This window comes from Alligator sinensis, unplaced genomic scaffold (assembly GCF_000455745.1).
Source record: "Alligator sinensis unplaced genomic scaffold, ASM45574v1 scaffold226_1, whole genome shotgun sequence".
Taxonomy (NCBI): Eukaryota; Metazoa; Chordata; order Crocodylia; family Alligatoridae; genus Alligator; species Alligator sinensis.
Window position 1 is genome coordinate 2,668,498 of NW_005842028.1, and position 13,901 is coordinate 2,682,398.

Genomic DNA, 13,901 nt, shown 5'->3' on the forward strand with positions numbered 1-13,901 from the left:
TAAAACCTGAAGTGCTTAAAGCTGTTCCTGATTTTATCCAAACCCATTTGTACATCCCTTTCTAAACAATAGTTTCCAGAGCTACTGTCCAATTCAGGTCTGAATTTAGAACCATAATCAGAGTAAGTGGGTGTACTCTGTTTTCCTATATGAATATGTTTATAAATAAGCTAAAGAGTGTAGTTTTCACAACTGACTATCTTTTAGCTTTAATGATTAGAAAAAAATTCCTAAATATTGGGGTGGGGGGGAGGGGGGGGGGAGACATGTTCAGGCTATTCTGATGTTGTTCACTCTTTTTTTCAATATAGTTGCACCAAATATCACATTTATTGAATCTCCAACCTCGGACCACCACTGGTGCATTCCATTCACTGTGAAAGGGAACCCTAAACCCACACTGCAGTGGTTCTATGAAGGGGCTATACTGAATGAGTCAGAATACATCTGTACTAAAATACATGTTATCAATCAAAGTGAATACCATGGCTGCCTTCAGTTGGACAACCCTACCCACTTGAACAATGGAGCTTATACCTTACTGGCAAAGAATGAGTATGGAGAAGATGAGAAGCGAGTTGATGCTCATTTTATGTCAATGCCAGGAGATGGTGAGTACCTTTTTTCTATGTTAGGAATGGCACATTGATGATCATATAGTGGTAGTGCTGCTGACCAGCCTACAGGTATTAATTTGATGTTGCTGTTAATGAAATGGGCTGATCCACTGCTTTTTAAATTTAAGAGTTAGCTTAAAATAAACTTCTCTCTACATCATGACTTTTTAAAAAGTTTCCCTTCCCATTTGAGACTTCTTTTCACTTTTGATTTGCTTAAGTGAGCCGCAAAATAGCTCCATTCCAGGCCCACAGTTCTTCCATGCCCTGACAGAATTGGTAAAGTAATTGTTTTTATAAAAGACCTTTCCCAGTAAATAAGTTCTGATCTTGAAAAGTGCTGATTTCAGCATGAGCTGAAAATTTTCTTCATCTTGTATGACTGAGATGAGGATGAATATTCAAGTCCCTATGGAAATATTCATATTCAGGATTGTTTTTTTCTAATGTAAATTCACTAGTGCAGTCTCCTAGTAAACGCACAAGTCAACATACTCATTAGGGCACTAGAGGGGGCTGCAGAGAAAACAAGTACCCCTTTAGGCAGGGGAGACAAGATGGCCACTGATAACTATTTATATAGGGAGTTGCTGTATTAAAGGTTCTGTAACAGACCTCCCTGTTTGGTTGGCAGCCAGGATATGACAGACACTCAAAATGTAGGGATTACAGTAAGTGTCTTATGTTTATTATGGTTTGATACTCCTCTCCAGAACAATGCATGGTATTCATGTGGCTAAGCAGTAGACTTCTACTTGTCCATGTGAAATTTCTCTTGCTGTACGTGCACCTCACCTGTGAAGTATGGAAGCATTTTGGTGCAAGTAATTGCACATTTATACCTGAAAATCTGGGTGGTGGTATATACATTTCAGTTTCTCTAACCATTGGGTAGAAATAAACTGTCCCTAATTGAAATGGTGATGCCTAATCCTATGTTCTCCTCTTACAGTGACAGGAAAATTGGCTTTAAACATTTATATTTGAATTCTGTCCCCTTCACTACTAGTTATAAGCATAAAAAATGTACCCAATATTCAATACTTGAGGTACGTTGATTTGATAAGCAGCTATGTGATGGTTCTCTTCCCAGTTCGTGCAGTAGATTGAGAGTGGACACAGTTACTCCAGCGTCTCTTAGAAGCTTATCTCCTCTCTTTTCCTCTAGAGAGTCCTTCCCTAAATAAAATCATTACAGGAACAGTCCGGGGCTTCAGCTACTGGCAGCCTCCAATATTGCATTATAACAATCCAATAAAACAGTCCACCTTACAGAGATACCATTTAAAATGGAAAGCAATTTTGACTTGGCTGCATTCACTTAGAAGAATAAACAGTTTGTTTAATAAGTTTATAGGAATTTAACAAGGCTGTCTGGAAGTTCAAGCAGAAGAAGATACCTGATATTGTCTTCTTTTGGGTGCATTTTTAATTATTTTGGCCTTTTTAATTATAAAATGGAATAGAACAGATCATCCCATTTCAAAAGGCAGTATTATACATTTATTCCTTCAGTTTTAAATTCCTATGTGTTGTAAATTTTGGAGAAAATCTGTGTTGTGTCCTTTTAAGCGTAGCTCCAAGTCTGTGGTGAATTAGGCTTCATAAATACATTATAGAGGAAACTACTATAAATGTAGTCAGGATGTGTCTATTTTACAAATTGCTACATGTAGGATACATGGCCACAAACCAGTCTTTAAAAATTAACAGGAAGAAACCATCTATCCTGGCTGGTTCCCCAAAGCACTTTTTATCTGGTAAGCTGTTTCATGTAAGGTGTGTGTGATGCTGAGTTTTAATGTTCTACAAAAATGATATAGGTTCTTCCCTTAATACTTCTGACTCTGTCGCTGAAGCTGTCATTGGGTCAAATATACATATTGTAAATTTACATTAAATTACATTTCTGTTGTTTAAAAAAAGCTCTGTATAATGAAGCATAAAAATTAGGCACACACCCAGATCTGTGCATTTCTGTGCCTGCATAATAGAATTGAATACCAGCTCTGATGTTTAATGGAGTGCGGTATCCTCCTCAAGCTTTGAACTGATTCTGTGATTATTGAATCACTTACAGCCAAATGCACTGAAGATATTAAAAAAATGCCCAAAACAACAAAACCAAACCAAAACAAAAAACTTGAGAGTAATTAAAAAAACCCCAACCCAGTCATAAAGCATATAATGTAATTTTAAAAATAAAGACAATGGAGCCTCGAGGACCTTAAAACATCACAGCAAAACACTCCACCTTTAAAGGTGTATCAGTCACAATGTAGATAGGATCCATTACAAGAACCTCTCTGCCTACAGTATGTTGTTTGTGGAACAACCAACTTTTTGTACTACTGGGCTGAGGAAACAGCTTAAAAAATTAGGGGAGCCAATGATACTGGCAACATTTGGAGTACAATAATAACATTGCAGTTAACACCAGGAAGCATATTGCTTATCAGAAACTTTTGTTTTATCTATTGAAGGAAATGTTCTGTTCTATGGGACTTTGTTTGTTGGTCTCCCGCACATAAGCAGAGATCTTGTCTGAGCATGCTAGCAGAAATCAACCTGGACTCTTCCCTAACTATAATATAGATCTCATGAGGAGATCCTTTAACTTGGGGATTTAAAACTCAAGCAGCTTTGCACCAATAACTATCCTTACTTTGGGGGCTACACAAAAGAGGGAGGGGTTGGTCCATGATGCATTATTCTAGCTTCTAAACAGAGAACTTTATTTGTTAAGGTTGTATACAGTCTATCCATTTAACAGGACCTAGTTCCCTGAAATATACTTTGTTTTTCCTAGAATCATATTGAATAGTGCTCTAAGTATGAGTTACCTAAAAATGTCTCATATTGCAGAAGCCCCATAGATCGTATAGTAATGTAATAATTTCTACATTGAATTTTTGATCAAATCCCTTTTTTTAGGATTTACTGTAAAATCTGAGCAACTTTCAAGAAGGACACTGGATATGACCGATGAGTTTGTCTACTATGGCAAATCACATTCCTATAAACATTAAGGAAGATCCTCAGCTGATATGTAAATGGTTAGGTTTGATTGGCTTTGATGAAGCTGTCCCTATCTAACCAGCTAAGAATGTGGCTTGCTGTTTTTGAACAGCCTTAGGACAAACATTGTGAATAAGTTACACTTCAGTCCTGGCATGCCAAAGCATTTGTTTTAGTGTCACAATATTACTAAATCCTTCTTTTATTTGTTGTAAGTTTCACTTAGGGCCTTATTATGTGTTGATAAGGGGCAGCTGTTGGGCCTCTTAACACTTGGTTTGTCCACACATTAACACCTGAAACTAGTTTTAAGAACTGATTAGGCAGCTTAAAGTTATGCCACTCCAGGGCAAGATTATCTCTGATCCGTGTTACCCAGGGCAGGATTATCTCTGATCCGTGTTACGCTAGCCAAATTCCTGCTCACTGCCCCTCCCCCTGCTTACTTCTGGCTGGCTGTGCTATCTGTTCCTGAGGGAGCAGGCAAGGAAGGATTAACCTGCCTGGCTGGCCACCACCACTACCACCGCCGCTCTCTGGCTTGAGTTTAGCTTGGAGAAGAGCAACCACCCTGTGACATGAAAATGCTAGATGTGCTTTGCAATTTTTAGTTTTTATACTTTTTGCAATAGATTCTCAAGCACTTGGTCCAAGAAAGCAGAAACAAAAATGCTCTAATTTCACTTTGCACCGGTTGTATACCTTGTAACTGCACATGTGAAGTCACTTAAACAGAATCATGCCCACTGATGGATTCCTCTTAATATGTTTTAAATATTTCCAAACTTTAATTTCAGACTGTATAAACAAATAGAAAACATACAGAAACTATAACTAAGAGACTGTTCTATAGGACTTATGCTGTGTCATTGGATGCAGTATAAATAAGCATAAATTGTTATGCTGAAAATATGATATCTTTTCAAGTGTAAATTGATTGATGCTTTAATATACTCAACATCAACAATTCTGTGTATTGAAGGCTTGCAAGATCAAATCCATATATATATGCACTAATAAGAAAAAGGTGCAAAATGACATGAAAAATATAGTGGGACAAGAAACTAGGTTTTTGCCCACCTTACTTGCATAAGGTCTTGGCTCTCTCTAGTTGCTGTGTGAATGGGGTTCTCATTCTGTTGTGAATCCTTGGGAGGTCTGTACTTGGGTCCTTGAGGGAACAGTTCTAGCAGAGTCAATGAAGCTACACTGTTGAGGCTATTGGTGCCTTTGGCCTGTAGTCTTAAGTGACATGCTGCTTTTTGACAATGTCACAACTACAAACCATGTTATCCTGATTTAAGTTAAATGTATTAGACCATGTGCACCTTAGTACAACTGAGGGAAACTCCCATTGAAGCCAGAGGGTCAAATTCTGATTCTATCAATATCAGGAGGACTTTCCTATTGTGTCACCAGGCATAGTTTGTTCTGCTCTTATTTCATATTTATACTAATGTAACAGTAGAATTTGGTGCAGGTGGGAATTGCCCCCTTTGCCAGGAAAGTAGATCAGATCTTTCATATCAAGCAAATACTTACATTTAGGATCTCTGGAAAAAATTAAAGATGCAATTTAATAAAAACCGTATGAATTATATTGAGTGTTGTTTTGTGGAGATTCTGACTGTTGTTACTTAATGGCATTCCTATGGCTAATAATCTTTTAATTCATAACAAAATTCCTAAAAAAACCAAAACAAAACCCAACAAAGTAAACTAAAAGCCCTGTCGTTCTTCATCAATTATTTGTAAAATATTTACAAACTTTTTTCTCTTTCTCTCTTTCTCTTTCTTGGACAGGTAGTGGCCCAATCCTAGATCCTGATCTTTATGGTAATATATTTGATTTTTTGTTTTGTTTTGTTTTTGAAATGACAAAATAATAAGTAACTCAAACTGCTAAAAGATGGACTGTTATGCTTGGTTGAATGGCACATATTTTAACATGAATCAAGTGTCCTTTGTATGAATGGTTCTTTTCCTGCTTATTTTATTTTAAGTGAATTAAGGGAAAAACATATTACTTTTTCTACCTCTGTCTCTAATGCTTTTGCTTCCAACCAGTAGAAGCATAAATTTACTGCTATTGAATGGTTGCAAAGGTCCCTTTATAGACTTATTACAACTATGGATGGCACAGCTCATTCATTTTGAGGTTTTGTGAGCTTCAGTTCATTATCTTTCCCTTTATAATTTAAATAATATTTTTTCTGAAAAGATAATGGACCATTTGATTTACCTCTGTAAAAGGAGGCCTAGACTATAAGGGAAAATATAATTTGAAAAATAAGGTTGGCACAAGTGCTAACTCCTTTAAACAGGTTATTTTCTCTTCTAGTTTACCTTTCTCAGTTTCTTTGAAGTGTAATGTTCAAGTTGATGCTCAATTAGACAAAATATTTTAGCTTATTCTTTACAAAGGCTGATCTATACTATAAAGGCAGTGTGTAAACTTGGCTGTGCCTATTGACCAACCATGAAAGTCCATCTTTAAGAGTGCTTCCAAACTATCCTTTATTTTCTTGGAGGAGTTGGATCCTGCTCAGTATTTGGTTATTTGAATGAAATGGCCCATGACTTAAATTTCCTTAGGCTGAATTAAATGTTATTGCTTTGATTCCATTCCATGTCATTAACCTTTAGCCTGAATATGCTGTTTGGGATCAAAGTGGTTTTAAGTGCTTAGGAAATATTTAAAGCATAGCTTCTCCTCCCTTTTTTCCAAATGCTTTACTTGGATAGTTTAGACAGTTCCTTGCCTGTGCTCTATTATGTAAGTAGTATGAACAAGGTATAAATCCTTTGGTTTTGCTCTATAAAATTATCTGAGGCCCCTGTTTAAGAAGGTAATGATGTTTGAGCTTGCTTTTAACCATGCAAGTACTATCATTGGCTTTGCTGAGAACTACTGATATGTTTATATTTACCCAAGAGATTTGGTATTTTATTGAACTGGAGTTTGGAAGAACTACTGCTATAGAATAAAGTGTCATTTCATTTGTTTCCCTTTTGAAATTATTGCTCTTGGACTGTGTTTTTTTTATTAAAGATATACACCATCACTTCTTGCTCGCTGTGAGACTCTTAGTAGTCTAACTTGTAGTTGTTCTAATTTCACTGGTATAGTTAGTGGGTTGAGCAAATGACAGCTAAAATACTCAGCTTTAAATGGTTGTATAATTATTTTTTGAGTGTCACAAGTTGAAGTCAATGAACTTGAAATTGCCGTGGGACTAGCTCCTGTTCTGTGACCTTGCATGTTTCATGGAATAATTTTAGAAAGCTTCTTTTCGTCTACTTGCATTCTCTGTTGAAATAAAGATGTAAAGGTTCATCTTCCCACATCAAAACTCCCCCTTGCCCCCAAAGAATTTTTCAGACTCCTATGAAAACTAAGAATTTGCTGTCTAGATTTTATTGGGGAGAGGCAAAAGTAATAATAAAAAGAAAAAAGTCTGCAAGATCTACCCCCCCAGACACTGCCTTTTTACCAAAGTGCTTTAACACTACCTTTAAGTTGGAGTGCTGTCAGCTTCTGTTGAAGCCTGTGAGAGATGAAAAACACTTGCTGCCCAAAGGACTGGGCACTTAAGGAGGAGTAGGTGTTTACTTACATTTGGACGTGGGAGGGAGAGCAAACACATCAAGCAGGGAGAATGGTGAACTGCAGCTCTCCAAATATAATTTAGAAAGCTACTAATAGGAGGAATTGAAGCAGGGTGTAAAAGGGACACCCTTTAACTCAGCTGAAATAAAATGGCCTGCAGGCAGCAAAAAATCAGGGGCTTAAATGGAATATTTTTCTTCCCAAAATAAGGCGGTGGGTGGGGTGTGCACGCATTTGTGTGTGTGTGTGGTGGCTAGTAACACTCTGTAGTGCATGGGCCCATTGAGTCCCCAAGGAGGGGCAGAGTAGGACACTTTCATTATGCCCCCCTGTGACTTGTATTAGTTGATATGGAATGGGCCTTGCACAAACAGATCTATTCATTGGTTAGGCCCTGTGCTCCAGGGACAGAAGTTACACATAAACTGGTTTAAGTAATCAGAAACTTTTATAAACCTATAACAGAACAGAAGTTCAGTGAACATAAACTGCTTTCAATATGATCAGACTGCTTAAAATAAACCTGGTTGAATATAGTATCAGACTTAACTGATTTAGGTCAAACCGGTTTATGGAACTTCTGTCTCAGATCCCTCCCTGATTCAACTTAACCCCACAGTCCTCCAGCATCCCAGGATGCTATGCAGCTCTGGGCTATGCTCTCTGCTCCACCAGAGCAGGGCAGGTCTGCCCCTAACTGTAAAATCCCAGGCAACCCAGAGCCTGACCAATTCATCTGGCCTTGCCACCTCCACCATGGGAATTGGCCTGGCTCCCAGCTGAGGTGGAAGTAAACCCCCCACTGTGGACTTCCCTGCATGCTGGGTACAACCTGGCTGGGGGTCCAGAGCTGGTGGGGGCATTTCCTCTCCCCTCCCCAGCCAGCTGCCAGCTAGGGAAGGGATGTGGCTGGGTGATCATCCTGCTTGGATTCCTAGCTTGGGTGGGGGCAGCAAAGTGGGCTCCCCACTCCCCCCCCCACCCCCCCCATGCCAGGCACAGTTTGGTTGGGGGCCTGGAATAGGGGAGGGGGAGGGATAGGGAAGCTGTTCCCCCTCCCATCCCCCAGCTCCTTCCTCAGCCTGCCTGCTGGCTGGAGAGGGGAATAGCCAGGTGATCGCTCTGGCTCCTAGTTCCCAGCTCAGGTGGAGGGAGTAAAGCCCCTAGTTTGGGCACCCCCTACCCTGCACCAGGCACAGCCTGGCTGGGGGGTCCAAAACCAGGCAGAGGGGGGCCATATCCCTCCCCACCATGGGTCTGCCTGGTGGGGAGGGGACATTGCTTGGTAATCACTTCAGCTCCCAGTAGGGCGGGAGGAATAAAACCCTCACTGTGGGCTTCTCCACAGCCGAGAGCTGGTGCAATTACCCAGCCATGCCCCCTGGCAAGCCAGCTAAGGAGGGAGTTTGGGGAGGAGGGTCCCCCAACCCAGCTCTGGTCCCCCAGCCAGGCTGTGCCTGGCATGGGTCAGAAGCCTGCAGTGGGGGCCATTTACCTCTAAGTCCCTCCTCAGCCAGCTTCCAGCCAAAGAAGGGCCATGGCTAGGATATCGCTCTGGCTGCCAGCTGCAGGGAAGCTCACAATGGGGGCTTTACTCCCCCTGCCTGAGCCAGGAGCTGGGACAATCACCCAGCCATGCTGTCTCCTCAGCTGGCAGGCCAGCTGAGGAGGGAGTTGGGGTAAAAAATGGCCTCCACTGTGCGCTTCCTTCTTGTACTGGGCACAGCCTGGCTGGGGATCCAGATCTGGGTCAGGGGGCCCTTTCCCCCCTCACTCCCTCAGTAGCCTGCTGGCCGAGGAAGGGGCATGGCTGGGTGATCTCCCCAGCTCCCCCACTTTGGCAAGGGGAGTAAAGCCCTGACTTCAGCTTCCCTGCACCTGGCTAGGCCCCCTCCTTGGCCAGCTGGTCACTGAGGAGGGAGTGAGCGGGGGAAAGGGCCCCCACACCTGGCTGTGGATCCCTGGCCAGGCTGTGCACATCACAGGGGGAAGCATGCAGTTGAGGCCATTTTTCCCACCCACTCTGTCCTCAGCTGGCCTGCCAGCTAGGGAGACAGCATGGCCAGGTGATCGGCCCAGCTCCTAGTTTGGGCAGGTGAGTAAAGCCCCCACTGTGAATAACTTTCCTGCAGCTGGCAGCCAGGACAATCACTGGGCCATGACCCATCTTCAGCTGGCAGACTGGCTGAGGAGGCACTGGAACGTGAAATGGCCCCCACTGTGGGCTTCCCCCACAATGCCGGACACAGCCTGTCTGGGGGTCTAGAGCTGGGTGAGGGGGCCCTTCCCTCCTCACTCCCTCCTCAACTGACCTGCTGGCTGAGGAAGTGCCATGGCTGGGGGATTGTCATGGTTCCCGGCTGCAGGGAAGCCTGCAATGGGGGCTTTACTCCCCCTGCCTAAGCCGGGAACTGGGGAGATCACTGGGACATGCCCCCCTCCTCAGCTGGCAGGCTAGGTGAGGAGAGAATGGAGGAGGGAAAAGCAGCTTCCACCGCGGGCTTCTCCCTTGCCACGCACTCAGCACTGCCTGGCTTGAGTCTGGAGATGGGAAGCGGGGCATTCCCCCCCACCCCCACTCCCTCCTTAGCTGACCAGCCAGCCAAGGAAAGGGCATGGCTGGGTGATGGGCCTGGATCTGGCTCTGGGTGAGGGGGGAGTAGGGGGAGAAGCACTTTGCTCCCCGTTCCCTTTGTACTGTGGAGACCCCAGCTGGGGGTCCAGTGCAGGGTGATGGAGTTCCTTTCACATCTCCTCCTCAGCTGGCCCAGACTGAGGAGGGGGCATGGCCAGGGGGCTCTGAGCAGGGGGAGAAAGAGAAATGCCCCACCAGGGGCTTCCCCCATCCCCTTACCCCTCCCTTAGGATTGGACAGTTCCCCCCACACCCACTCCTCAGCTGGCTGGAGCCTGAATCACTCATCTCCTGAATGGCTCATCTCCTGGCTCTCTACTGTGGCTGTCAGGCTGGGAGGCATGCTTTAGCACACCCCTGGTTCCTGGTATAGGCTACTGCAGGGGTCTAGCTGCCTTTCAGGTTTGAAAAGTGAACATCAGCTCCCTTTCTAATTGGTTCAATCTAGGCATCTTACAAGAACCTGCAAAGTTTGAATCAGTTCAGTCTCAGGGTTTTTAACTGTCTGTACTTAGTGTCCACCCCCCAGTTTTGTGCAGAGTGAATCCTTTTAAAGAAGGATTTGATCTGTCCCTATAGGTTTGACCTTTACAACTCTGTGTTGCATGTGGTAGCTTCCAAACCGTCTCATGATTAAGGCTAAGTACAGACAGTCCAAAAGCCCAAAGCTTAATTGATTCAGGCTTTGCAGGTTAGTTTAAGCTGCAGAGATTAAATTGAAACAGAAGTGAACACATATTTAGCTTTGATTCAGGAAATGCAGCTACATGCCTGCAGTGGCTCAGGCCAGAACCTGGGAGGCACTACTGCACAGCAATCTGGCATCTAGTCAGCATGGGCTGTGTGTTTGCATCCTCTTCCTGGTGCCCCTGAGGTCTCTGGGATTTGCAGTCCTGGCTCACAGCATCAGGACTCCACAGGGTTGCTTATCACTTCCTCTAACTGCTTCCAGGTGCCTCTGGGTTTTTAGTCCACAGTTGCAGCCAGCAGTAAATTTGAGCTGTGGAAGGGGTGTTTAACCCCTAGTTGTGCTCGCCCCACACTACGCCTTTGTCAGCCAGCCCTCACTGCTCCAACTGGGGAACAGAGGGGTGGGGCCAGCGTTGCTCTCTGGAGTAGACAGTACAGCCCTGCTGAGGGCTGCAAAACATGCTTGGGGACTGTGATTTAAGTTGAACCAGGAAGGGGTCTGGGACAGAAGTTTCATAACCCGGTTTGACCCAAATCAGTTAAGTCTGAGACTACATTCAACCAGGTTTATCTTAAACCAGTTTCAGCTATTTTGAAACTAATTTATGTGCATTGAGCTTCTGTTCTGTTACAGGTATAAACCAGTTTTTGATCACTTAAACCAGTTTATGTGTAACTTCTGTCCCTAGCCTAAGTGTTTCAAAGATGGTACAGGAAGCAGAAGTAGTGACCTGCAAAAGAAAAAAGGTTTTAGTATGGGACACAAGATGTCTTTTATTGACAATGATAATATTTATCATTTCTGTATCACTTCCCATGCTCCAAGCTTTGCACAGACATTAATCCTTCAAATAATTAATCCACACAGCATCTCCGTGGCATGGATGACTAAGAACTACTATCCCTATTTTTACAGGTAGAGAAACACAGGCAGAGATTTGAAGTGACTTGTCCAAGGCCAAACAGGAAATCAAATGCAAAGCTAGTATTTCTGATTCCCAAGCTCACATTCAGGCTATCAGGCCATCAGGAGCAACTATGTCAGATAAAGACTTGACTGTGTCACAGAATGATTGCTGTGTTTATGAAGTGTGTGCTGTTGTAGGTTATGTATGTGATTCCTATTTTTTGCACACACACTGACTTTGAAGTCTGGGATGCTTAGTCTTTGCTATTTGACAACTTTTGTAGTCACAGTGGCATCAAGTGGGTAGAAAGTCCTTGCTTGCTTTGGTATTTGTTTACCTCCAGTTGGCACAGGTGTAAATGACTGCAGAAGGTATGGAACAGTTGATACTCCACCTCTGAGTGGGTCAAAATACATGCATATACTTTCATATATTTCTGTGCACAAATTGAGTAATCACATGCAGAAGAACCCATTCAATTGCATGATTTTCCTCCTGATGCAGTTTTGCCCAGATGATTCTTGGGCACATGTTTGCAAACCTCACCCATCATAAGAGGTCTTGAAAATCTCGCTTTAATTCAAGCATGAATTTATCTGATTCCCAATCCTTCAACAGGAAGTGGCAATGCAACACTAATGTGGTAAAGTGACCTCATTTATCTCTTACCCTTTCTAATGCAGTACTGCATTCAGAGTCATTTAACAAAAAAGCACTAGAAAACTTGCTTCTGATTAATCCCCCAGGATATGCTTTCCCATGGCTAGTGTTAGGAGGAAGGGTACACATAATTGGGAAATACTGGGAATGTCTACATGTGCCCCTGACTATGCATTTGGTACTGTGGAGTCATTTAGTACTAAATGACTCCACTCTACCTGCCAGTATTGCGCAGTCTTGCCAGCACACAGTTATTTTTCGACACTCCATCGCCGTAGCGGTGAGCTACAATGATGTAGCTCATCGCTATGGCAACATAGTGTCTCATGTAGATGCACCCACTGTTTGTTACATTCTGGCCTCTGTTCCTGCAGGTAATTAAGGTAATATTTGTCCTTCTGAAGATGATGTTTATCTTGTAGAGACAGCTTGCATTTTTATATTAGTCTGTTTTACTGTGCCTTTATTCAGGCAATTTGTATAGAACATTACTAAAATACAGAAGTTAAAAGTAACTTCAACAACTTTACTTGTAAAGGAAGCCAGATTCCAAATCCAGAAAAATACTGCACTGATTGGATCTGCTGGTATTCTAGTATCTGGGTACTTTTCACAGATGTAAAAGTTAGTGCTCCTTCTCCTGTTGTGACATAACAAGACAATAATGCTCCTGACATTAACTGACAGTCTGCACATCACCATCTCTTGGTTGTCATACTGCTTGTGCAGATGGGGAATGAAAGCAGGGTATAATCTGTGTAATCTAAGAAATGCTGCAGCCTTGAGTTTCTCTACAATTTGATCCCTGATACATATGTAGACAAGGGAGGAAAATGACCTTAATGTTGCATTAGGATTGAGATTGCAGACAGTGGAAACTCAGGAAATGATTTTGTGATTCTCATAAAAGCACAGATAATGAATGCCCTGGCACACACAATGTCTTAGTATTCATTAGGATTGGACAGTTTGTATGTTATAGATCCAGATATGCATATATGACACTTGGTCTGATTTCTCTGTCCCTGCCAAGTCTTAATTGGACATTGAACTGGTGACAGGACAACCGTGTAGATGCACCATGCCAAACAGCTCTTTAACCATATGTGGTAGATGGGGTGATTTTCTGGAAGAAAGCATAAGTGTATGTGCATAAAAACTGAATGGGCCAGCACAGCATGTTATCAGCATGCCCGTGTGATAGCTCTCAAATGGCATCATGAGCCTGGAGAAAATACATCCACCAGGATGCAGACCTTCCCCTTCCCCCATGGCAGTTTTGAGGTTAGAAACATCACTCATGATCCTGCTCCCGTTAAGAGACCCTAACCCCCCTTCGCCCCCCGCCCCGCTCTTTGTAATAGGCTTATTCACAGATATGGCTGTGTTAAGGGTGCAGTATCTCTTTCGGGACTTTAAGGGAATACAGACATTTTCTTGAGGCCCTCAGTTGCTGCCTTGGAGCAGATGTGAAGATTTCCCTCCCTTTTTTCTCAGGCAATCCACCAATGTAAAGAAGCAGCTGCAGAGATGGGAACCTAGGTTAGGATTTTGCATCTTAAATACAGCCCAACAATATGTAATTGCATTGTTTTTCACTTACATTTTGCTGTTGATTATGACTATACCACTGCAATTTGCTTTTTTATATATCAATTTTCAAATCCAAATTTCATTTACAGGTTATTTGCATTACATTTCTTGTTGATTTCAGACAAAGTATAAATAGAGAAACCTGTGATTAATTATAAATTGAATCCTGCT

The 13,901-nt window shown here is 42.6% G+C and overlaps 1 protein-coding gene across 1 annotated transcript in view; it reads left to right on the forward strand.

The window, feature by feature from the left end:
- Positions 1 to 13,901, forward strand: part of LOC102372380 (BDNF/NT-3 growth factors receptor) — a 128,908-nt gene that overhangs the window by 61,131 nt on the left and 53,876 nt on the right. The window contains exons 8-9 of the mRNA XM_006022305.2: positions 312 to 611; positions 5,439 to 5,471. Coding sequence (XP_006022367.1) covers positions 312 to 611; positions 5,439 to 5,471 — 333 coding nt within the window. The remainder of the gene's footprint in view (positions 1 to 311; positions 612 to 5,438; positions 5,472 to 13,901) is intronic.